The following is a 26,825-nucleotide window of genomic DNA, read 5'->3' as shown; positions in this document are numbered from 1 at the left end:
TAATATCGACAAACTAAAATTAATATATAGATAGCATAATGCATATTTTACAGCGATGTTAGAATAGTAATTTAAGAAGTAATTTTAGAATTACTTATGAAGTTTATTTGTACATGTATTTTGAAAGTCTTGCTTTTTAAAAATCTGGTGAATTAACAGTGGTCACTAGGAACCTACAGATGTATAGATTAAAGCAAAATGGTTTAATTTCTGATCTCATTCTTCTTTAACAGTTCTGGATAGTAAAGCAATAGACCTTATGAATGCACTAATGAGGCTAAATCAGATCAGGCCTGGGCTTCAGTATAAGCTTTTATCTCAGTCTGGCCCTGTCCATGCCCCAGTCTTCACAATGTCTGTAGATGTGGATGGTACAACATATGAAGCCTCAGGACCATCCAAGAAAACAGCAAAACTTCATGTAGCAGTGAAGGTACTGTATGTCTTTTACTTATACTTAGCAGTGCTTTGTTGTTTTCTGTTTTAAATATGATGCTTATTTTCCTATGGTAAATTAACAGAACTTTTCAAGATTTTAATGACAATAACATAAAGTTTTGTCATCTCTGGATCACACAGTTCTTTTTTGGTTGTAAAATAGTATGTATTGATTATACAAAATTTGGAAATCACAGAAGAAAAGAAAAACAAATGTCAGTTGCATATCTCTGAGGTAGCTCATTAATATTTATATATAGTATGTTGGTTTATTTACTTCCAATTTTTTTTCTGTTTTGTTTCCTTTTTTAGATTGAGGTTATAGTGTAGATGTATTTTTATCCTCTGATTTTTTCCATTTAACATGTCATTAGTGTTTTTCCATTTTATTAAAAGCTTCATAAATAAATTTTAATAGCTATATGAGTAACATGATATGGGCATACTGTTACTCGTTTACACATTTCCCTATCATTGGATATTTTGCTGTTCACAGATTTTTTTCTATCCTAAATCAATTTGATTATTATCTTTATGTACGGTGCCTTTTCTGTATTTCAGAGTATTTCCATAGTAAGATCCAGGATTGAACCAATCAATTATGCATGTAGACTTGTAGAAAATTCATAAATATCAGAATCTCTTTATGAGTGCATTTGACTTCTTGCAGATAAATGTGAAAATGTCAAAGATCATGCAGACTGAAGATCAGTTTTCACTTAAGAAAAATTCTGTTTTGTAATAGTATGGCATAAGGTATAATTAGTTTGTTTTCATAATTATTGCATTATTAATGTAGATGCAAACATTATCCTAGATACTAAGGATACAGCAGTGAACAAGGTCTTTGCCTTCTTGGATTTTGCATCCCAGTATGGTAGGATGGGGAGACAGACAACAAATATACAAGTGAATAAATTATATGTCAGATAGCACGAAGAACAATGCAGAAAAATAAGCTGTAAAAATATAAAACAATATATTATTAATGTTCTGTCTTATTTACAAAAGAATGATGAAAAGTGAGTTTAAAACAAAGCAGAAAAAAACAAGAATAAAGCTAAAAATAGATTTTGATAACTTAGCTGTGATGAATGCTGAGAATGAGTCACAAATGTAGATCTAAGTTCCCTGGCATCTGACACAACAAGCTTGTGAAATATCAATTCACTGTCTATGACAGAAGAACAAACAGTTGATTGTGATAGTCACAGTTGTTTTGGTATAAAGATCAGGTTGGGGATTCTCCTTTGGTGGGTCTTCATAACAAGGGATAGCAGTGATATCCTTTAAAGACGTCTGTGATGCAGAGACACAGTTTGTGGGTTGTTTCTTATAAAAACCTTTAATATAAATTAGAGGCCTCATAGCAAGTTGGAATTCAGTAAAACTTGGGCGAGTTAGTAGAGTAGCATATTTTACAATATGACAAGATTTAGATGCTATTCTCATAATAACCATTTAACATTTTGGTATGTATTTTTCCAAATCCCTGCCCCCTTTAACCTGCAATTTCAAAATTCAAAAAGTGCTGAAAATGAGAAATATTTTCCTAAGTATGATGTAAACTCACTTGATGGAAAACCTAACCTAAATTGATGTAGGGCTATTTTAAGGCTTTATTATTCCATTTAGTGCAAATATTTTATATATTTCTTTGTACAAACATGGGGTAGCACCTTAGATACCACTGGGGATTTGAAAAATACATGGTAAATATATTATCTATCTAAACTCTGAAAAATGATCAATTCTCAAAACAATCTGGCCCCAAGGGTTTCAGATGAAGAAATGATGAGAGTTACAAAGTATATACTTAAAGCAGGGTCACGTTTTCTTGGTTCATCTAAAAATATATTATGAGTTTTTTTGTAGTTACAAATACTGTTCTCATTTTTAGTAATGGCCTAGTATTTTATTATTATCAGTCTACCATACTATTCACTTATTCTTTCATATTTAGATGCTTCAAGTTGATTGCTTTATGTCTTTCTGAACTAGTCTGATTATCTTTTAAGATATATTCTAGAAATAGAATTACTAGCTCAAGAAAAAAGCCTCTTTAAATGATCCATTAACTCATTAAATATGTATTGTGATTTCTGTTATGTGTCAGGCATATATTGCCAAGTTGCCATCCATAAAGGTTATACCACACGTTACAGGTTCTGTATGAATTTGAGAGAGTTTTATATCCAACATGTGTTTATAAAAGTAGGTCCCACTTAATAAAAATCCTTGCATTCCTTACTCAGTAGCTTGGTGTAGGGGTCTGTACCTGTTAAGACAAATCATACCAGTAAAGTCAGATGAAAACAAAACAAGAAATCAGTTTCCGCCAAAAGAGCCTGGCTGCCCAGCAGCAGGCACCCTAACGTGTTGGAGCTTAGTGGCCAATCTTCCCTTTCCTCTTCTACTCCTCTTTCCTGAGAGTTCCGCACAAAGAGCAGTTTTAGGGACATTATCAGCTGTATTCCATGAAAAGAATCTTAGTCTTTGTGGGGAAAAGATTAGCTAGAAGGGGACAAAGAGCGAGGGCCCTTTGGATAGGTGCTTGGAGCTCTCTATCATACAAATGACATGAATATGACTTTTGAGTAGAGTGCCATGAGGTGGAATGTATTTTCATGTGTTTTATTTTTACTCTTGGCCCCTAGTCTTTGAGGGTAATACATCTTTCTCAGCTTCCACCCCCTCTCAGAAGAAAAAAAGGCATGGTTACACTGGATTTCCCAGTCACCTTTTTTCTAGGAATCATCCTGTGATTTTCAGCTCAATTGATGTGTGTACTAGGTGTATTAGGTTTGATTTGTTTCCTAGACGTTTGAAACTCACTTTTCTTTGGCATTGCAGTCCCCCCGCCCCCATTTAATATTTAATTCCCACCCCCTTCCACCCCTGACCTATGGATATTGCTGTTTCCCCTTAAGAACTAGATCTCTGAAGACGGGATGTCTCCTCCCACATGCTCATGGCATGCATCTGGGGCTTGGCGTGCACCCAGGGCCTGGCACCCCGGTGCACTCGGGGCCTGGCTCACCCAGGGCATGGTGTGTGGCTCCACCTGGGGCGCAAACCCAGGATCTTCTGCGTGTAAAGCAGACATGCTAACCACTACACTATGGAGCCACCCCCTGGCATAGCAGTTTTTTGGCCTTAATATTTATTCCAAACAAATTTTTGTTCCAGAGGTCTGAGAACTCTTTTTCCTTTTGCTTTTATACTATAAACTAGTTAATAATCTAAATATACGTTCATAGAAAAATGACCAACTTTGGAATTTTTAGTTATACTGTGTCCGTTGAGATTATTCATCAGTTATATAAACTATTTATAAACATATTGAAATATGTTGCTACAATAACAAATGAATGAATCTGATATGTGAGAAAAGGGCAGAGAGAAGTGGTGCTAAATAATTCACATGAGACTCTTTGTGTTAAATTGAGGAAAGCTGCATGTCTCTAGTTTTTATTAGAATAAACAAATCAAATTTATTTGTGACTCTTGGCTTTTGAGTCGCAGCTTGTTAGCTAGTGTTAATTCCAGACTGATACTTCTTCTCTCAGAGATGAGATTTCTCAGGGAGAGTATATTTGCAGGACTCAGTGGAGAAGGTGTTTTCTTTATAAAATATTGACGAGGCTATAACCAAATGATGTTATTGTCTTAATATAAAGTGCTACCTGACTACTTTCAGAACTCAAGATGTTAAAATAGTGTTCTTGGCTTTACTCACAATGAACAAAAGGAATTTTTTTTGATTTGAAATGTTCATCAGAGTGCCATATTCTCCATATGAATTGAGTGAATTAATTTTAGTTCTCTTGATACAGAGTTTTACTTATACCTATTTTTTTGTTTAGAGTAATACTATTTTATTTATACTGACAAGATGCCATTGTTTATCAAGGCTAGGCCACCTGGCTTCTCATTTGTGTGGCTATCAGAATAGATTTGTTTGTTTTTTTAAAAGCAGGTTTGTTGATTGAGGTATAATTTATATACAGTAAAATTAATCTTTTTTAGGTATATGGTTTTGTCAGATATTTATGATCATGTAACCATCACCTCAGTCCCGATTCAAAATATTTCTTTCACCCAAAAAGTTCTCTTATGTCCCTTTGTAGTGAATCTCTTCCACAGGCCCCCAGCCCTTGGCATCCTCTAATTAGGTTTCAGAGTAATTTTTCCAGAAACCTGTTTGATATAGCTGGGATTGTAAAGAAGTAATGATGCTGCTTTTATACTCCAGCAACTTAAAACATTAGTGAAAAGCTGACAAATACAGGAATCTTTAGGAACCTATCTTTATATTTTTTGATATGAATTATCACCTGTTTAAAAGAGGCTTATAAAGATGCTAATGAACATATTTTCTTGTAAATTAAAAAGCAGTATAACCCGGAAGGAGGTTTTAAAAGGCATGCCTGTGTGCGTGCACACACACAAACACACAGTTCTGAAAAACTTTTTTTTTTAAAATTTTTCATTCAATTCCAGTTGACATTCAATATTATATTAGTTTCAGGTGTACAGCACAACGGTTAGACATTTATATAACTTAGGAAGCGATTCCCCCCCCATAAGTCTAGTTACCTTCTACCCCGACACCATACATATTTATTACAGTATTATTGACTATATTTCCTATGCTGTACTTTACATCCCAGTAACTATTTTGTAACTGCCAGTTTGTATTTCTTAATCTCTTTACCATTTTCGCCCACCTCCCCAAACACCCTCCCACCTGGCAACCATCGGTTTGTTCTCTGTATCTATGAGTTTGTTCCTGTTTTGTTTATTTTGTTTTTTAGATTCCACATTTAAATGAAATCATATGGTATTTGTCTTTCTTTATCGGCCGTATTTCACTTAGCATAATACCCTCTAGGTCCATCCATGTTGTCACAAATGGTAAGATTTCATTCCTTTTTATGGCCGAGTAATATTCCATTGCATATATGTACCACATCTTCTTCATCCAGTTGTCTGTTGATAGACACCTAGGTGGCTTCCATATCTTGACTTGTAAATAATACTGCGATGAACATAGGGATGCAGATACCTTTTTGAATTAGTGTTTTAGGTTTCTTTGGATAAATACCCAGAAGTGAAATTGCTGAGTCATAACGTAGTTGTTTCTGGCTCCTTAGTGTAGAGCGTAAACCTAGAGAATGAATCTTTTATTTCAAGTCTCAATTATGGTTTAAGGTAAAAGCAAAAGAGGTTAATAGTAGAAAGCTTCAGATGTTATTTTGTAATTGATGGACCAATTGATTCCAAGGTAAAGAAAACTTAGGTGCCTTTCTGTGCTAATTTTTCCTAATGGATTGAGTCATAGAATTTAGAGCAGGGGTTCCCGGCCCCTGGGCCGTGGACCCGGTACCTATACCTGTTCATGGCCTGTTAGGAACCGGGCTGCACAGCAGGAGGTGAGCCATGGGTGAGAGCGAAGCTTTTTTTTTTTTTCAGCCTCTTCCCAGCGCCAGCATCACCGCCTCAGCTCCACCTCAGATCATCAGGCATAAGATTCTCATAGGAGCATTGGTCCCTGGTGCCAAGGCTGGGGACCGCTGATAGAGAGAACAACTAATCAGTCCTCCTCTTTTGCACACTGGAAAATTGAGGACCAGAGGAGATATGGGGTTAGACCCTCACATCTCTTCCTTTCTGGTCCAGTGTGCTCTCTCCAGTGTGCTCTTCTCCTTCGCCCCATACCTCTTTGGTTGAACTGGCTGTGCTATTTATTTTCTCTACCTTTTACCTTCAAATTAAATGGACCAGGAACAATCTCAGGTTTGCATTTCCATCATCCTTTATCTAAACCTAATTACTCCGAGGAAATTTTTCCCATTTTCTATGATTGTACCCTGGTAGGTAAAACTTGCTTAACCAAGGATTTGTAGATTTAGTACCATCTTGCTCTTCCTTACAGGTGTTTTATGGATTCAAATGTCATGGACTTGAAACTGTTGTTCTAACTATTTCATCTGTTCTTTGTGGTTTCTGGTGTTTGAATAAAAACAGAATTTTAATGTAATTTGTACAGGTATTGCAGGCAATGGGATACCCAACAGGCTTTGATGCAGATATCGAATGTATGAGTTCTGATGAAAAATCAGATAATGAAGGCAAAAATGAAACAGTGTCTTCAAACTCAAGCAATAATACTGGAAATTCCACAACTGAAACCTCCAGTACCTTAGAGGTATGCTTACATAGTTTTTCCTTAGAAAATAAGTAATCTGTTTTCATTGTAGAAAATTCGAGAGATGGAAAAGTATAAACAAAATCATATAAAATTCTAGAGGCTGCCATTATTAATATTTTGATTTATTTCTATTCAACCTTTTTTCTATGAGTATTTTTATAAAAGCAATCATTTTAATGTAGTTTTAGATCTCATTTTTTTCACTTAATTCTAAAAATATCTATAAACATAACTGTTAACTGCACAACATATGAATGTACCCTAATTTAATTAGCATTTCCCTTTGGCTGTGAAAGTAGTATTTCCAATTATATTAAATAAACAAAAGATCTAGTGGAGGAAATTTAGTATCATTCGAAGACTGGCTCTGGGAAGGCACAGCTTGACCTCATGTGTCCCTCACACCGAGTCAGTCCTGGCCTGTGGGCATATTACCACAGACCATAGAGTGGGCCAGAATCCAAGTACTGAGTATTCACAGCATCCTTGGGGATTTGTGGAGCCCTTGTCTATCGCATTCTAGGTAAGGAAAATTGGCTTTAAAGTAACAGCAAGAGCTTACATGAACATTTAAAAAATATTTTGTCATTTGTAAGAATGAGTAATAAAGGCTTAGTGGACTATTAATTTTTTCAGTCTGTAAACCCCTTTTAGTACCTGCTTACTGCCAGATGCTGAAGAAATTGTGTCCAGAGCCTCCAGATGCCCTCAGGCTAGAATGGCAAAAGAAAGGCATGTTAGTAACCAATTACAATGCAATGCAACAAGTGCTGTGATTGTAAAATGAGCATCACGATGTAGCATCTCCAAGGAGGACGTGATTGTGAAACTTACATATAAAATCAGCAGGAGTAAAATGTGAGCTAGGTTTTAGATGATGAGTAGAATCCTTTTTCTTTTTTCTTTTTTTTAGGACAGAGGTAGAAAGAAGGCATTCTAGGTCAGGGGAATATTAGGTATAAAGGATTTGTGAAAGTAAATGTTAAGAAGTGCCAAGTGGGCCAGTATGGAGGGGACTGATGGGGACTGAGGCTTGTAAAAACGATGCCTGACTCCTTGTGTGATGTTGTGGAGGATAGAAGACATGGCACCTGGCTTTTGAGAGACCAGTCATTCACAAGCGATAGTCGCAGGTAGGACAAGATGTTTTGCTGGCAGTGTTATAAATGCTGAGGAGAAAAAGGGCTCATTAATTATGAGACTCAGACCGTTAAGTTCAAAGAGAATTAGGAAGAGAGAGAGCAGTGTGGGCTGCACTGATAGTGGCCACATGTGGAGGTTTTGGTAGTGAAAACATTGATGCTTTGTTTCTGTATGATGTAATAATGGGGGGCAGTGCCCTTATTCTTCATTCAAAATAGTAACTGATTAGAAATGCAAATATTTTTGTGTCTTGACTCATTTTTATGAAAGCAATTTTGGATTTGGAAAGCAGGGAATGATTACCATAGACTTAGTTTCAAAATTGACTCATTACCTTTTAAAGCTGGAGACTCGAAATTTGCCTAGAAATTTAAAAAATGTAGATTTTCAAAACTCTTCAAGAAGGGATGTTTATTACAAAAGACTCAGAAATGGTTGTTAAATTTGTCTTTAAAAATTGTCCAGCGTTTCATTTCTACAGCATCAACCACTTATGAAATCAGAGGATCTTGTCTTCCATTAGGTTTATAAACATAGTAATTCTTTTGGGCATTCATTTCTTTGTTCAGCATTTCTTGAGCTATTACTGTGATGGAATTAAAGACATAATCTCTAACCTCAAAAAGTGCTCAATCTTTGGGTCTTTATTTTCTCACAATTTTAGTTGTAATATTTTGCAATCGGTTTGATTTTTGGTGCTAGCTTCTCTCTTCTTTTGAGCCTCACACTCTTACACAAATTACTTTTCTTTCTTCCCCCTACTCTTATCCTTCCTTAAGTCAGTTCTTTCTACTACTCCTAAAGTAATTTTCTACAACACAGGTATAATCATGAACTTTTCCAGATTAAAGTCTTTCAGTGGTCCCCCCACTGCCCATGATAAAGTCACAGCTTGTGCGCCTGGCATACAAAGTCCTTTATGATTGGGCTCCATCAAGGGTGTTTCTAATCAGATCCTCCCTTACTTTCCTCACCCCTTATAGCCAAATTGAACTTCCTGTTATTTCCCAAACAAATGTTGTCTTGGGCCTTTGCTGCTGCTTCTGTCCAGAATGCCCTTCCCCTTTGCTTCTTCCTTATGATGGTCTGGTACTTCCCTTTTAAGGGTAGGTTCACATTGTCACTTCCAAAAACTATCCTAATGGCCCTAGTAAATGATTCCTTCTACTTTGTTTCCATAATTTACATCCGTTCTATAATACACGTTGTTTTACAGTGATTATATCTGTCCCTCCCACTACACTCTAGCTCCTTGAGGACAGGGTATGACTACTTTTATCGTTATTTTAAAATTTCAGAATCCATACTCTGTACCCCTAAATCTAAGGTGCCCTAAATCTCTTTAGAGAGACTGAGAGATGTGAGGGGGCATTTTCTTCCCACCTCCTAAATTGAGAGTTACTGCTTTCTAACCTTGAAGATGAAAATAGTAAACGCTCAGGTGTCAGGTGAATCTCAACTGTTTGGTCCACTTTGCTAGTCATTTAGATTATTATTCTTAGACCATAAACACTCCAGACCAGACCCTAGAGTGCCATGTAATGGCAAGGCTACATTGCTCTTGAATACTGATCTGTTGAGACAGCTTTGCTTCAAAGGCATGCTGGCCAATGACTATGATGTTTATTGCTTGTAGAGTTTCCATACCTTTACAGATATTTTGTTATTTGTATATAGACGTGATCATGCATCCTAGCCCCTAGGTGCTTTAAAGTACAGTTTTTGAGCCTCTTTTTCAACAGAGACATGCTTTTATTAATAAGAAATTTAATACTCTAAAATCTTACTCAATTGAATCTCCTTTTAGGTAAGAACTCAGGGCCCTATCCTCACAGCAAGTGGCAAAAATCCTGTAATGGAGCTCAATGAAAAAAGAAGAGGGCTTAAGTATGAACTCATCTCGGAGACTGGTGGAAGCCATGACAAACGCTTTGTGATGGAGGTACCAAGATACAAGCCAACCTTATTCTTCCCCTCAAAGACATAGGATATCCTGAGTTTATATGTAAAAAAGTTTTAGACTGAGTCAATTCTTGTTGCACTGTTTGACTTTTGGTATTTCCTGTGTTACATAGAGGAATTGCATGGGATAACTGCAGAGTGTTGTTCTTGATTTTAGGTAGAAGTAGATGGACAGAAATTCAGAGGTGCAGGTCCAAATAAGAAAGTGGCAAAGGCAAGCGCAGCGTTAGCTGCCCTGGAGAAGCTGTTTTCTGGACCCAATGCAGCAAATAATAAGAAAAAGAAGATTATCCCTCAGGTATGAGTTAGGCATTAAACCTCTGTAATCCCTTTGAAAAATATTATCAGAATTAAGGTTCCTTTTTCTGTCTTTATGCCATTTTAGCTTTTTCTGAAATTATTTTTATTGGATTTAGCAACCTTTTCTTTGGGTTTGGTCATGAATAATATAAATGTGTCAGTGGTTCCCTATTCTGTGGTCATTCTAGGCAAATCATATATTAAAAAAAAAAAACTATTAGCATTATTCGGGGACTTTAGGTCACTCTTGATGAGGTTGGGTGCTAAGGGATCAGATTGTAATGAGGTGTTAGCATTTGTTTAGTTTAGGGAAGCTGTCAAGAGTACTTGGAGCTTGCTTTCATCAGTCTGTTGAGACTCTTCCATTTCTTTTTCAGTTTTGAACTTTTGCTTTATTTATTTTGGGTTTTCTCTTGGGGCTGCACCATAGACTTGACGCCGTGTTGCTTCCGTTCATTGGGAATGTCGCTGCTGTGGAAGGGTTGTAGCAAGGTGTTTAGAAGAGGTGGCTTTCTAGTTACATGCTGTGGGTAACAGATTCTTCCATCCGCTCATTTATGCATTCAGAAATATTTCCTATACATATACCATGTGCATGATTGTGAGAGAAAAAAGATACATAAATATGAGACACGTTCTCTCCCTCATGGAGGATCTGGTGTACTAAGTCTGAATATATTATATGATAGAAATCAATTAAAAATATTTTGACTAATAGAAGGAAACTTAGATTATTTAAGATTCTGTGATAAAGTTCCTTTTATGTATGCCAAGACCATTCATTATAGGAGGGTAGAATTGATCTCAATTTATAGATTAGGAAACAAGGCCCAAAGAAATGAAGATACTGCTAATGTAGTTAATAGGTGGTAGAGGTTCCCTTTAAAACTGGATTCTTCTCCTTCCGAAAACCACGGGCATTCTACTGTTGCACATTAGAGCCATCTTAGAAATTTGTTTTGTTTTCATTTCAGCTTCCTGTTTTTACTATAATAAACTCTAATTAAATTTTAGGATTGAAAATATAAACAAATAAAACTAACTTTTACTGAGATGAAATAAAAATAAAGTGTTTAGATTGCAGAGGAAGACATGTAGAGAGAACAAGTGGATTTTCTTTTCCTAAAATCTTCTAGAATATGTTCTAAATTAGTTAGAAAGATAATTGTTACTTTGTTAATTTTTATGTGTTTTTCCTGTGGGTTACATCTTGTATTTGGTCAGTTAATTTTATGTTTAAAAAGCCTACATGCAGAGAGACTTATTAGGTAAGTTGGGTCCTAGTAGACATGAGCTTGATTTGTGTGAAGTCACTGTTGCCACCAGATTGTTACTTCCTGACTACTTTTGACTAAGCTGTGTTTAAAAAAAAACAAAACTAAAACTGCTTGAGGTTCACTCATTTTTAGAAATTTTCCATACTAGAAGCTATAAAACTCCTGTGCTCAATGTGCTTGACAGCCAAGAAGCAGTCTATTTTGGATTTGTGGGTTGGATTTTTTTCAGCAAAAAAGAAAAATGGCAGTTCCCTGTGTTTGATACCTTCAACCTTGAAACTGACTTCTGCCCAGTCATACTGGCGGTAGAGCATAACCTAGGAGGAGCAAAGGATGGCGATGTTTCAGTGTGAGAAAAGCTAGTGTGTGCTCCGACTGTAGCTGCCTGAGGCACTGTGGACTTTGTCATTCAATGAGTCTAGAGGCTCTGTGCCTCCTCCCTGTGCCTCCTCCCCTGTGCCTCGCTTATAGTAGGAAATGTTAGGAGTTTCTCGCTGGAGTTTTTGTTGCATCTTTATGTTAAAAAATAAGTAGAGTATTTAAAACTAGATATCCTTTGATTTGTCTTCAAATTTCCGTTTGGAAAAGGATGTTTTAGCAGCCCTGTGTATTGTTACTCCTTGACTTACCTAGGATGCTTTTCAAAGTTTTATATATGTTTTCTCAGTTGCTCTTTCTACTCTGAAGTAAGGAAAGCAAATTAGGTATCTTTATCCTCATTTTACAATTACTGGGGAGACTGTCCTAGAGAGATTATGTGACTTTACCAGAAGGGACTTTAGAGTTGGTATTTTTTTTTAATGATTCACACACACAGAAGAATTAGGCTCAAGGAAATCACATCACCTTCGTGAGGTCTCAGGAACTTAGAGCAGGAGCATCCATATCTTTGGTCTTCCTGTCTTAGTCCTTTTTTTAAAAAAAAACCTATTCAGATTCTCAGCTGATTCTAGGTGGTTTATTGTTGCAGTATTTTTGTCTATGGGTGGTGAATTCAATAGATTTTGAAACTGGGTATCCATTGTCTACAATTATTTTAGTCAGGCCTAAATTGACTTCAGATATAATTTGAATACTGAAATTTGTAAGTAGAAAACAAACTCTTCTTGGGTAACCCTCACATGAAAACAAGAAGTTATTCGCATACTTTTATGTGCCCAGCATATTCCCCAGAGCAACTCTGTAAGGTACATGTCATTTTCATTTTACAAATGATAGAGTGAAGGTTTAAGGCATAAACGACTCATTGTCTCCTCTGCAGGCCCAAGGTTGTATGTGACAAAGAGTGATAGAATGGCAGTTCTTATTTTTCTCAGAGATGAAAATGTGTTGTTTTCACAGGCCAAGGGCATCGTGAACAGCGCTGTGTCTGCAGCAGTCCAGGCGGTTCGGGGCCGAGGAAGAGGAGCCCTGACTAGGGGAGCTTTTGTTGGGGCCACAGCTGCTCCTGGCTACATAGCTCCAGGTACAGTGCAGCCTGCGAAGCCTGGCTCCTTGTCTGGGCCAAAGTATGATGAACGGCATTTCCTTTGCTTTCCAGGGTCATACACGGTCTCTGCAAATGTAACATGGGTATAAGATGCGTGAGCACAGAAACCGAAAAGAAGGGAACCCACAGAATGTCATAGGTTTTCTCCTGAAATCTGCTGAGTGACAGATAAGGGATATTGCACTTGGTTGAGGGGACATATTTTGACAATGAGGAAGTTAAAAGATATTCCACAGATTGAGGAGTTTGGACATCTGAGCAGGGTGTGTTCAGTGGGGATAGAGAAGACAGGTTGGGTGTAACAAGATAGAAAAATAGCTGATAAGAGACTAATTGGAAACCATCAAAGACTAACAAAGTACAAAAAGAGAAAAAGGGGAACTTATTTACCCAGAGCTTAGTATGTACCGGATACTTTCATGTGAATGATTTCGCTTAATTATTTCTAACCTTCACAGTGTTTCCTCAAATAGAAATTATTTCCATCTTCCAGATGAAGAAACTAAAGTTTAAGGAGATAAGGCCCAGTGCGAGACATCTAGTAAACAGCAGAGCAGAGTTGAATGTAGACGTTTGCAGTTCGAAAATTTATATTCTTTTCATTTTAGCACATGGCTTGAGGGAGATGGAAAAAGATGCCTCCTCTCTGCCTTCGGTTCTAATCCTTAAGTCATTTTAGCAGTGGATTAAAATCAAGTTCTCTGCAATGCTGAAAGTATGGAACTTTTAACTTGACAAGTAAACTGCTCGTAGTTGGTCAAGATGAAATTGTCTTAAAGATTGAGTTTATCCAGTCATTATTTTTTAATGTAACACTCCTAAGAAGTTCACTTAGTTTGTGATTTTTTTTTTTTTTTTCCCCTAAGAATTAGAATAGGCTATTTGGGAAGTTGTATGGATGGTGTGACTTTAGAGTTATACTTCTAAAAGTTGATCTCAGTAGGGGCATATCTCAAAGGTGTGTCTTATAAAGAATACATTTGCTCATTCACCATATGTGGATTTTGCTCTCATGAAGTTTATGGTCTAAAAGTCAGATATACTAATCAGATAGTCACAATTATAAACCAAGATGATTACGATGAAGGAGGACATGATACTGTGAGAGGATGTAACAAAGGAACCAGATGTAGTCTGTTGAGTCCCTGAAGCCTCTGAAGAGAGAACAGTTGAACTGAGTTTTGAAGACTGAGTAGGAGTTAACTCAGAGAAGAGTGGGACAGAAGAGCATGCGCAGAGGCCTCGTGGTGCTGGTGGTAGGGAACTCGGCTCATTTAAGAATTAGAGGCCAAATGTGATGTGGAGCGCTTCAGGGCTGGGGGGATGAGGAGTGATTTGAGCTAAAGCGGGATGCTCAGTACCCATCTGGGAGGCTACGGTTTGGATTTTGGTCTTAGAATCTTAAGTGTAATGGGGAGGTGTGAAGGATTCTAAGGAAAGAAGTGACAAGGATTCTAAGGAGAGAAGTGACGAGATCAGACTTCATCAAGATTACTCTGGAGTATAAATAGATTTTAAGGACAAGTGGGCATGATGAGACAAGGTTTGTAAACTAGTAGCCCAGGCAAGAGACAATGAGGTGTCTCTAGCAGGTGTAGAGAATTAGATAGCGTGACAGCAACTGAATAGATTGGAGTCTTTCAGAAGCAAAATTGATAGATTTAATATGGAGAATTAAAAAGGGAGAGTTAAAAAGGATTTCAAGGATTCCCTAGGATTTTCAGCTAGAGGAACTAGATTGGCTGATTGTGCCATTTAAGGGGACAGGGAACACTTAAATATGAGTGCTGCAGGGGAAAGTTTAGTTATAGTTTGATACAGTTTATGCATCCAAAATTAAGACATTCTTCTGTGCATCTCGCTGTTTCTCCTGAAATTTAATATTATTATTATTTTTGCCTTATTTAATGCATTGTTTATAGGGAGCAGCTCTCACTTATTAATAATAGGCAAGTTATTGAGATGAGGTAGCCTTTGATTACGTGTTCTGTTGGGACTCCATCCGTTTTTGTCTGTGGTTGCTTAGTCCGGGAACGCTTACCTCCTGCTCGAGAGGAAGCAGCCACTGTCCAGTGACTGTAACCGTGAAAGGGATCATCCTTGTCTGCTTGTTGCCAGCCTCATCTGCTCTATAATAGCTTCTCTCTTATGTCACCACATTGGCCTCTGTGAAAGGCCTGTTTCCTGAAGCTTTTAAACGTGAATGTTTTTTATAGCCTAGAGAAGATTCAGGTGAGGTCGATTTAGATTATGAATTGGTCATATGCCATTCGTGGAGTGTATTCCATGCAGCAAGGACTGTAGTTAAGTATTTTTACATATATTATTCAGTTACATTCCCCCCTGCCAACTCAGTCACTGCAGAAGACTATGAGGTTTGGAGAGATTAAATAACAAGTACAATTCAAAGTCACCTTGCTTGTGAGAGATGACATCGGTATTAGAGCCCCAACGGTCTGTTCAGTGTCCAGCTTAGTAGTTTAGTTTCATTTCTCTCGAAGGAGGTTTTGGTAAAACCCTTGAAACTGGAGCCTTAGCCAACCAGCTACTTTTTCCTGGATTTGGTGTACAAATTTCTTTTTTAAACATTAATTTCTCTTTTGGCCTCTGCTACTTTCCCACTGCTTATTTCCTACTATTTATTTCAGCTGCATTGTATCCTCTTGAAATATGCTACTGAGCATTGAAGACAGAATAAGACCAAGACTAAGTTGTATATGACTTAAGTACAGACTAAAAAGTGATAATTTTTCATCTCTCAGGAAATGTTTCAGTTAGTCCCTAAACCAGTTTACTTGTTCAACATGCATTTGAGTGTTTTGTGCCAAACAAGAACTGGGCGGTCAGAGATGGCCAGGACCGAGCATCTGCCCTAGTGCATGCTTGGGCTCAGGTGGGTAAGAGTGGACACTTGAGCAAACATCATGTAATACAATGCAAGCTGTAACATGGGTGGACGAAGGAGTAAGCAGCAAGTCTGGGAGACTTCACAGAGGAGGTGATATTTGGTCCCAGATCTAAAGGATGAGTTGCAGTTGGTCTGTTAGAGGCTGTGGGGAAAAAAAAATTCTGAGCAGGAGAAGTGATTAGAAATAAAAGGGCTGTGATGTAGGAAAGCTTTCTTTGTTTTGGATTCAGTGTGAAGGGCTTTGTGTAGATTTTGTGCCCTTCTTTTTTAGAAACCATTTTTTTCCTAGAGATTTACCCACGTGATTTAGTATTTATATTTTTAAAGTTGTTTTACTGAAAACTTAAAGAGTGTAGCTTCTCTTAACATAGTATTTCTAATCTCTACAATACTATAAAGTAGTTTGGAAGGCTTCCCGTTTTACAGATGAGAAAATGGCAACTCAGAAGTTATATGTCTCAGGACGTATAAGAAACTTGTGCCAGAACCAGCTGGTTGAAAATCTTCTGTGTTCTTTGTTGTTATTGTCGGGGTGGGTTTTTTTTTTTTTTTTTTGACAATATGAGCCTTTTTTCACAGGCACCAGATGCTAATGTCAATTTCACCAGTATTTACTGAGAGGCCCTGTTCTGAGCCCAGGAATTTGGGTATCAACAAGACAGGGACCCTGCCCTCAAGCCCACAGTGACCTCTTGAGTGACAGTTGAGGCTTCAGCCTGCTCTGTCGCTGCTTTCTGAAAAGAGACTTGGAAAGTTCTGTTTTCCAGCTTTGAGAAATTGGTAATTTGAGTGATTCTAAGTATTCCTTTGTTCAACAAATTGTATTTAGCGAGCAGCTACTATATGCCAGACATTCTGCTAGTTCAGGTGATACATAGATGTGTAAGAGTTGGTCTCTGCCACGCTCGAGGGGAACACAGACAGGGAGTTGATCATTATAATATAGCGTGGTCAGCAAATTGGGGGAGAGAGATGGGGTGTTCCAGTAGGTCAGGGACCCTCGTCGGCTGTGGCGAAAAGCTTCCTCTCTAAGCAGGCCCGGAGGGATCGATAGGCTCACCAGCATCGGAAGAATCCTCAGGACCTGGGGTCCTGGGTCTGCTGGTACTTGTGAATTGGGCCAGTGCCAGCTGCCCTTCGTCCTGGACTGATCTGCTTTCTTCTTCTTTGCACCAGGCTATGGGACACCATATGGTTACAGCACGGCTGCCCCTGCCTATGGTACGTACAGCGTCTTACCGCTTTCCCCATGAGTGACTGTCACAGCAACCCCAAGCACAGCTTGTATCTAGGGTTTCTTTAAATGAATTGGAGGCTCTCAGACCTATTCATTCTAGTGACCCAACTTAAATTCCCTTTGAAAATGCCACAACCTTGTGGTTCTTGGTTTGGTTGGAGTTGCTCTTCTCTCCGCTTTGCCTGATTGAAGGGCTGCTTGTTCTAATTGCCTGTTTCTGACCATACTGAAATTAAGTATTTTAAGTAGTTCTTCTTACAGCCAACTTATACTCCATTCAAAGGCTACTGAAGGGCCATACGCAGTTTCTAGCTTGGCTGCCTGCCAGTTATGCAGTAACTTTTAAGTTCCTGGTTTGAAACTGTGTGAACTGTGGCTGATTTAAGTTAGAGATAGGAAATGCTCACCTCAAATTTGTAACTGTCACCCTTTTCCATAAATTTTGCTCTAGAGGTGGAGTAACCGGGCCCTAGAGAGCTGGTCGGGGGCAGTGCTACCTCAGCGCTCACTGAGGAGGTCTGTAGCACATGTCAGAAAACCACAGAGTGTCTCTTCTCCTTCCCAAAATAAAAAAATAAAGCAGATGCAGAAGCGAACCTCAGTGGCCCTTTGGATAACTTTTGAATGAGGTTTATGTGGCAATGGAGGCAATAGGTTTGGAGTCAGTGATATGCTCTCGTAGACATTTTTCCTAACTCAGGTGCTACATGTTACAGAATCGGCCATCTGCCAGGATGTTTGTCTTTGAGAGAAGAGAGCAAGCGTGTGTGCGCGTGTGAGGGAGCGTGCGTGCGTGCGTGTGTGCGATTCAGAGTGACCCCGGGCTGGGCCTGCATGTGCACGGAGAGGAAGCCCGAGTGTGTTGCTGCTGTGGCATCAGCCCTCTCCCCGAGCCGCAAGACTTCTCATTATGCTTTTTCTCTTCATGCATCAGCTTTTCCATTTTTGTTGGGATGAAAATCATGGGTCCTTAAGACACTGCTAAACTGAAGCTTCATCTGATTTTATAGCAGCAGAAATAAGTAGAAAGTGAACAGTTTGATCACCTTCCCTGTTAAGAGAGACAATTTATATCTTGGAGGGATGTGGAGAAGCAGATAGGGTCCAATATTTGGGTGAGTTTCCTGTAAGGCAAAGTGCAGAGTCTGGAGTTGCACCCTCTACTTGAATGTCTCCTCTGGCATGCTCTGGTTTGGTCAGGGTTTGCTTAGTCTCCCCATGTTCTCAGATACGAGGCGATTAGGAGCTGGGGACTCATGCAAGAGTATGCTTTCACCCAGAATGGCCTCTAAATTTAAGTTCGCTAGCTCTTTTTGATTCGGCCATTGGCTTTTACCATTCAGCCAACTTCCGGATATCCTGACCACCTCATCCTTCCTGTGAATTAGGTCTGATCAGTTTGTCCAAATCCATTTGACTCAGTAGATTAATTGTAATATGTCTGTGCGAGCACCAGAGCATTTGCCTTCTGGGGTAGTTCTTACATTTCTTCAGTGTTTTTCTTTCAGACATAGTAAGTCGCATATTCTTTAGTACAGGTTTGCTAGAGCTTTATTTTTCCCTTTAAAACAATTCTCTGTCTAGGTTCTAAGCTACATTCACGTTTTCCCTCAGTCTTTTTAATTTTTCTCTCTTTTTCTGCCCTCTCCTCTAACATCATACTTTCACCCTGCGGCCTCTGAGCCCCGACTTCAGAAGGCCCCTCTCTTCCATGTGCCATATAACTGACTTCCAAAGCTGGTGAAATTTGGTGCCCCCATTTTTCACATAAAAGATTTGGTTTTTAAATGTTACTGTGATGCCAACCTACTAAAACGATGCTTTATTTTGGCTGTAAGGTAAATATGTCTTTTGGCCTTCGTAAAGCTGTTGCATGTGGGGTAATTTCCCTCTGATCATCTGGTGCTCTTGAATACCTGCTGTTGCTGCTTTGTGATTTCTCCGTAGGTTAAAGATTAGAATAGAAATAGAAGCAGATTTCAAATCCTACTTGAGTATGCAGAAGTTTGTGAGGCCACAAGAACTCATTAATTACAAAATTAAGGAAGTAAATTAATCTTTCCAGATTTGCCATGCCAATATTGGCAGTAGCCATTAACCAGATACGCGCCCGGTCACTGCTCCACTTGGAGCTGTCTTTCTGGGGAGCTGAGGTCTGCACAGAAAGATGTGCTTTGGATCTTGAAAGTCCCTGTTTCTCCTGTAACACGTCATGTGCCAAATTGAGAACCGATGGATTTCTAGAGTCACTATAGGATATTAATCGGTAGCGTTGCTTTTGCTCTTTTAGAATTCATGGCAGCTCACTTGATATTGCTTTCTGAATATCATTCTTCTTGTGATGTAGCCATCTTAATTTTGAGTGGAAAAAAAATATCAAAATATTAAGAGCAATTTCAAAATTGGAGGTCTGTGAGCGATTTGTGGGCCTCTTCCAAAATGGTACATGTTGACTGACTAATCTGGAAAAGGTTAATGATAATTATTGTAAGATTTTTTTTACCTGAAATTTTTATTGGATTATCAAACTTATTTGGAGTCCTCTCCGTTTCTTTTCTCTGTAGGTTTACCCAAGAGAATGGTTCTGTTACCCGTTATGAAATTCCCAACATATCCTGTTCCCCACTACTCATTCTTTTAGCAAATGACAGAAGCTAATTCCTATTGAACAACAATACAGTACAATACAGAATGTTAGAGAAAAAGCCTTTTTATCTTGCTTTCTTTGAACACATACTTGATCAAAATTATTTGTAAAGAACATCTTTCCTACTTTTTGATTTTAAAAAATGCAAATTTAGTTCTCTAAAACTTGAAAACAAACAAAAAAGAAACTAGTTCTGTGAAACGGTACCTCATTTCCGGAAAATAACTTATACCAGCCCTTCTGTTGTAGGGTTTTTTTTCAAAGTTTAAGAAGAGTATCAGATTATGTAAAATTAAATTTGTGAAGGATGTATAGAGTCTCAAACACTGATCACAAATAAACTGCTTTGTTGTAACAGAGTACTGCCTGGTTCCTGACGCAGCCACCGATTCTTAGCTGATTGACATGTGTTTGCCCCAGGGCACTTTAACTCGGGCTGTAGTTATTTTTTTTAATACAACAGAGACTTTTCATTTAAACTTTAACTTTGTAAATATTGAAGTGTGTAATTAAAGCCAATAAAATATGGGTTTGAATATTGTTTTAGCTTATTATTTTTGATATGTTTTGGTATCAAATTACAAGGAATTGAAAACTAATGATAACTTTGCCCTAGAAACCCATTCATTTGTAAGCCAAGTGCTAAAAAGCAAGCAGAGGCGGTTGTCAGTCTGAGCCAGTCTACTCTGTAAGCCCTTTGTGCTCCTGCTGTACGAGGGCCTCCCCACGATCAAGGTATATTCTGTTGTCCGAGCATCGCTTACTAAAATGATGACACTACCCAGAGATGGGAAAGGAGGAATGTGATTATTTTAGTAATTTCCGAATTTCCAAGTTTTAAAAAGTAATAAATTAATCAATCACCCTCTCTTGTTCTTGTGGCCTTCTTCACTCTGTAAGATACTATGTTCACTCCCTGGCTTTTTTCATGCAGATAGAAGATTAGTAATTTTTCTGGGATTCATTGAAGGGTCTTCTTTTCCTCTTCAATTATATCAGAATCTAAAGCAGCAACAGGGTCCCCATAAAAACTTGCTCTTCGATTGTCCCAGTTCTTGTTGAGTGCTGCTGTGAAAAGTGACAGGTTTCAGCCATGGGTCAGCATTTATTTTTAAGACACCTGAGTAAGCTGGTGAACAGTGACGGGTCGGTAACATTGTGCTGTTCTGTAAAGGGCGCACACCTAAGTCTTCCACCTGCGCTCTCACCTCGTGCGGAAAGCCTATGATGTTACTAGAAGGTAATGGTTTTATTAAGGTGCTCACCCCCACGAAAGCGACAGCGTGGTCCCCTGTCCATACTCCCAAGTCACTGTGTTTTAAAAATGTCCTGTTTTCAGTATGAATTAGCTTTCCTCTTCCCTCTTCAATTCTGTTTTCAGACCTGAGCATTGCCCATCATCAGTGAGTGGGCTTCACAAAGTATGGCAAATTTATGTAGCAGATTTCTTTGGGACCACTAAATGAGAATGAAATAGGCAATTCGAAACAAATGTTAGTGTCACTTCTCAGATGTACATTTATTACACAATGGTTTGTTTGTTTGTTACTTCTGCTCCCTGACCTTTTTTGTCTTTATTAGTGGTGGGTGATAACTTTAATAAAACCTCATCATTTGCTAGAAATAGCTGTGAACTTATCATTCTCATCCTGTGCATTAATGGCTAGACACAAACGAGGCCCCATTTCAGCTGGGAGTTTTCATGTTTCATTGATTCGTTCTGCTGACCTATGGATGAAACGGAGCCATCACTGAGAAGAAAAAGCATGGCTGATAGTGTCCAGTTTTTATTAAATATTTACAATAGTCCTCTTTGTTTTTGGAATACTATTAATTGGCAGCTGCAGCTGTATTGTATTTGAAATTGATCGTCAAATTTGCATTCCAAGTTGGAATCTCTCTGGAGATTTCTCTTTAGAAAATTCTTTTGAAGTAGCTGACTCAGCGTCATAGCTCAACCCCTCCGTAATGGTGAAAAAGGGAGCTGTGCTGTTTTCCAACATGATGGCAGTCATTTCAAATGGTTTCTACCAAGTCCTTTATTTTTTTTTTTTTTAATTTTGTTGTTTGTTGGAAGTTACTAACCATGTTGTAAACCTGCCCAGTTGCTGCAAACTTTTACATTTCTCTGCTTTACTTAAAATAATTGAGCTGTCAGTCCTTTGTTAGAAGTGGTAACCATGCAAGTTCAACTGTTTAAATTTTGTAATGAATTAAGTGCCCCCCCGCCCCGCCCTTCCCACCCCTCCATTTTGTAATGAAAATTCCACTTACAGCTGAAAGAGCAGAGAAATATAAATGAAGCTCTTGGCTTCACCAAATTCTGTGAAATTAACATAAAGTTTTGCTTCTCTGCTCTTTTCCCCACTGTAGGTGGTTTTTTCATTGACAGCCCCTATTGCCAGCCTCTGAGCGTCGCACCATTTATTATTCACTTGGGCCCTCAAGATTTCTTCTCTGACTTCTAGAACCATCAGGTTGTCTGGCTTGAAATGGCAATTTCTATGTCTTGGTCTTAAGAGCATTGTGACCCCCTGAGGCTTTCCAGCTTTCAAATACACCACTCTGACACCTTCTTTTGGAAAGCAATGACTGAACATTTTAAAGAAGAGCAATACTTTACTCAAAGCCACGGTGTCTGTTTTAAAACCTTTCCTTTGGAAACCTAGCAATATCTGTACTTAACCCCTCGCAGCGTAGTCTCTTGTCAGGGAGTTTACAGACCAATGTAGAACTTAGAATTAGTGTGAGAGTTATGCTATCTTCTGACAGTTTTTAAACTTTTTTAGCACACAAATTGAATAGTTGCATTCCTGACTGCGTCAGTTAGCGCTATTATAATTTCTCAGAGATAGGGGTCCTCCTTGAAGCCATATTCTTTGCATGGGAGCTGGCACCCAGCCAGGGATGTGGCCTGCAGCCTGTTTCTTCAGGTTGCAGGAGCACCCCGTCTCTCGTGCAAGGCCATTGGTCCAGTAGATTCCCAACATACCTCATGCCGACTAGATGCAGTGCGCGGTGCGGTGAAGTGAGGGGTCCTGAAGTCATTTGTAGTCACTCAGATTGTTAACCTGGGGGACAAAACACTGGTAGATTTCGCTGGTATTAGCCTTTTCTTCTTTTTTAAAAATTTGGGTGAATGTTTGAAAATCATGAGTCAGTCACCGTTATTAATTGAAGAGCTGGGAATACCTCGTTAATGTATTTTTAAAACTGGTGTTGGACCCTCTGTGTATTTCAGGTTAATACTTTTAAGCAGTTTTCAGCACGTTTATCTCACTTTATTCTCGTTCTCCTCGGACCTTCGTAGCCATATCACTTGTATAAAATAGGCTGAGATATAGTGACTGTAAGCTGTGGTCTCAGTATACAAAGGTAAGCTCTTTTATTTTCTGATTAAAGAGAAAAGTAATTAAAAATCAATGAACACAGCATGCATATATGACAATCATATATGATGTATTTGATCTCTTAGGTCTTATGTCATCACATTACCTTAAAAATTTTTATGATCTAAATGTAAAATATTTTCAGCATTTGTTTTAATACCCTTGTGATTACTATTCAAGAGAGACATTTCACTTTGCTGAGCGTGCGTGTGTGTGCGTGTGTGTGTGTGTGTGTGTGTGTGTGTGTGTAGAAACTTATAACATATATGTGAATTACACACAGGTACCTATTTAAATAAAAGAATTCGGTGGTGGAAAGCGTTCACCTAAGAAGGTTTAACGTCAGGGCACTCTTGTGGCCAAAGTGCTAGAATTTCTTAAGCAGCGAGTTTGGTGACAGTGCTGGTGGGATCCATTTACGTGTAGCTGTTACACAGGCTGAGGATCGAAGTGCCAATTTCTCAAGGAGAGAAACTTCTCTGAGAAATGAAAATCTCTGATCTGTGTTGTATGCCCCAATACAACAGCAGTAAGAAGCCATAAAAAAAAAAAAAAAAGCAATAGACAATGAAAAACCAAAATATTAAGGTAACTATGGTAAAAATCTATAATTGAGTTAAGCTAACTATTCGCAGAACCAACTTTGGCAAGACTCAGAATGGTGAATACCTAGTCTGCAGAGACCAAATAGACTTAAGGCAACTCATCTGTCTTTTCTAGGTTGGGTAGCTAGATGATTTATTTCCCACCATCATGACATTCATTTCAAAGATGCGAGGGTTAGGCCAAATATTTTAATAAGGCTTTGCTGCATTTAGTGTGTCCCATATATGCACTTCATATGTGTTAGATGGTCTGTGCTAAGGCTGTATTTTATATATATAGATTAAAATGAGTTTTATGTTTTATATTTGTCTCTAAGTAGCAGTTTTCTTTTTATTACTAACTTTGAAAGTTGCTGGAACAACTTTCTTTCCCGTACAGAATCTGTATGTGTGTTAAATGTGGCTTTGGCATCTATAAAGGTTGTATGAGGTCTGGCTAACTAGTACCAAGTACATTCCAGTCTTGATCAAACAGCTGAGTGCCTGTTATGTGCCGGACCCTCCTCTGGGTATTAGCAAAGCAGAGACTCTACCCAGTGGGAGCACTTTAAGTCTGAGAGTCATCTTGTGGGTTGAATTGGGCCTATTTTAAATATCCTAGGTTGGAGACAAATAATATGTTAGCAGTGTCAAAATATTATTAACTTATTTAAAAGTTTATTCATAAATTATTTAATAATACGGGCCTTCTGACATCACTGAAATGGGCATTAGTTGGAAATTCACTCATTTTAAGTATTTCCCTGGCAGTTTTGACAGCCTGAAACCAACTCCGGTTTATGTTCATGGTCTTCTGTCCAAGTCAGTGAACCGAATGAAATGAAGAACGAACACCCCAGTCCTCTTAAAGCCGTTTTTACAGTACACTAAAGAATAAACTGGTTAATTTAAATACTTACCACATTTTTTTTTTAATGACAAATGAGGGGTATTTTACCCTTATAATCAGTCATTCATCATAACGTCCCCATTTCTTGGCTCTCATTAATAACTGCAGTAGAGGTGAGTTTCTAGTAGTGAGTTAGAGGAATGAACGAAGGGGACTCCCCACCCCCCAGCAGTTAGATTTCTGGTGGTCTGGAGCCCCCCAAACCAGGGACATTAAGAGTGGTTAAAGCTGAACATCACGTGCTCTGTGAACAGTCTCCCCAGTGAGCCTAAGCCTGTGCCCGCTTGGTGGAGGTGCAGGGGAGTCTGTCTGAAGTCATCAGAATAAGAAAGTGTTTTATTCACACTCACATTCTGTAAACGGTTTGATGCCATGCCACCAGTGACCATAGATTTCCCAGTGTTACCAGGAGGCCTGGAAGGGAGGTGAGCGGTACGTGAATAGCAGCTGCAGACCAAGAAACTGTCTCCCGCCGAGGTGAGTTTCAATATTGATGTGTTTCTCTCTAGTGGTTACTTACAGAGCATAGAGCTCATACTTCTTACATGAGTTCTTTTCCTAATAGCATCTTCCAGAAAGACAGTTTTAAGTCTGGAATTCAAGTTGAGTTAGTTGTAAGAATAGATATTCTTTCCCACATTATCATGTTAGGTGGGAACTAACAGCTTTCATTGATGCTTGAAGTGGTGATCTTTGGAGATTTTTAAAAATAGCACCATAATGCAAATTCGGTTATGTAAAGCCTTACAGCATGGCTAGAAATAGGGAATAAAAACCATGTGGGAATCTGGGCCAAAGAATGTCTCCCCCTCAAGCAAATTCCCATGGGGCTTGGGAATTAGATGAGTTGACACAGTCATGTGCTTTGAATAGTACCTAGCGCATAGTAAGTACTCAGTAACTGTTGACTGTGCTCACCCTGGTTGGCTGAGGTGACAGTACGTGAGGAGGCAAGGCTGTGCCGGCAGATCGTTGGGAAGCAGATGTGTGGCCTGCTCTTGGGGGAGCTGCAGTGGTGCCGGCAGGTTTGGGGTGCCCCCAGGCTTTGGGGGAGACCTGTCCTAGCATCTGGGGATTAGACAGGAAACACAAAGCACACACTTGGTGAAAACTAGAGTGGGGAGGTCGCTGCAGATTCATGCTGAACGAAAATTTCTCACTCTTCTGCTGTGGTGGTGAAATCATTGGCCAGTCTGCTGCCAGAGCTTCATAAATACTTTCTTTGGAGTTTAAATATGCTTAGAACTTTAGAACAGCTGAGCTTAGAATATCTACCTGCCGATTCCAAGTTTCCTACCAGTGCGTTAATAAGAAAAAAGTGTGTGTTTGCTTACAGCTAGCCCCGGAACCCAACATTCAGAGCTCACCAGTGTTCCGCAGGTAGAAGGGAAGTTGTTAGAAACTGCAGAAAGGAGGAGACTGGGGCATGCTTAGAAAGACGTTGACGTGGACGCTTCTCGGAATAGCGTTCCTGTGGCTCCTCTCTTCCAGCCTGCTTCAGCACTCGGGGTTGGGGATCTGCACTCATCACACAAGACCTTCCTCCCTTTGCCTGTTAATTTTAGAAAAAAACCTGTCTGTCCATCCCACCCTCTGTCCCTCTATCCATTTATCTGTTTATCTAGACATGGTAAGTTGCTTTCAGCAAAAGGAAAAATGGGTAGATGGTGAAATTGACGCTGTTGGCTTGAATAACGGGTATACATCTTCCTGTCCATTTCTGGCTAGCATGTGTCTGTGTAGACTTGAGATGCCTAAGAGGCTTTTCTTAAACCTGAGAATTACTTGTATAACTAATGACCTGGCACAAGTTACTCCATCAGCTGTGGCTGTTGGGTGGAATCATTGCCTCGCTGAGCCACGGTTGAGGGGCGGGCCCTCTTTTTTGCCTCGACGAATCAGTTGTTAGTATCTTAATTACTTGGTCCTTCTCAGGAAGGTCTTGGTTTTTCTTGGCAGAACTTTGCCATTTCTACAAACTGTGCTGCATCTGCTAGTGGGTAGTGTGGAGATTGCCACCATCAGCCCAGGCAGCTTGAGCAAGTCTGATTAGCATATCTTAGCTGGAGATGTGTGGTCCTGAGTCATCTTTTTTGCCACTCATGGCCTGCAGGAGGTAACAGGATTAGCCTGGCTGCTGTGAGGTCGTTCTCTCAGCACTGCCTAGGAACCCAGTGTCTCTCTGCTTTGTTTGTTTCTCCTGCCTTGACCCTTTTATACAGTTTGGATGAATGTCTCTGCATTCAAATGTCAGCTAAATGTCTCAGGTAATTAACAGTAGCCTTCAGTTTAGGTCATTTTGGGCCGTGTGCAGCCGAGATTGAAGA

The 26,825-nt window shown here is 39.0% G+C and overlaps 1 protein-coding gene across 4 annotated transcripts in view; it reads left to right on the top strand.

Moving 5' to 3' along the window:
- The window catches only part of STRBP (spermatid perinuclear RNA binding protein), a 75,696-nt gene extending 52,658 nt beyond the window's left edge, over positions 1 to 23,038 (top strand). For 2 of the 4 annotated variants that reach the window (XM_006917945.3, XM_015594234.2), the window contains exons 12-18: positions 234 to 433; positions 6,491 to 6,649; positions 9,603 to 9,737; positions 9,915 to 10,055; positions 12,676 to 12,799; positions 16,908 to 16,952; positions 19,533 to 23,038. In XM_006917945.3, the coding sequence (XP_006918007.1) occupies positions 234 to 433; positions 6,491 to 6,649; positions 9,603 to 9,737; positions 9,915 to 10,055; positions 12,676 to 12,799; positions 16,908 to 16,952; positions 19,533 to 19,609 (881 nt within the window). In that variant the 3' untranslated portion in view covers positions 19,610 to 23,038. Of the gene's footprint in view, positions 1 to 233; positions 434 to 6,490; positions 6,650 to 9,602; positions 9,738 to 9,914; positions 10,056 to 12,675; positions 12,800 to 16,907; positions 16,953 to 17,419; positions 17,565 to 19,532 lie in introns of those variants that run through there. The other 2 variants (XM_015594235.2, XM_025051154.1) reach the window with 2 other exon arrangements.
- Positions 23,039 to 26,825: the final 3,787 nt, after the last annotated feature.

The sequence above is a fragment of the Pteropus alecto genome, unplaced genomic scaffold (assembly GCF_000325575.1).
Source record: "Pteropus alecto unplaced genomic scaffold, ASM32557v1 scaffold67, whole genome shotgun sequence".
Classification (NCBI taxonomy): domain Eukaryota; kingdom Metazoa; phylum Chordata; class Mammalia; order Chiroptera; family Pteropodidae; genus Pteropus; species Pteropus alecto.
This window is presented reverse-complemented; position numbering and strand designations above follow the sequence as displayed.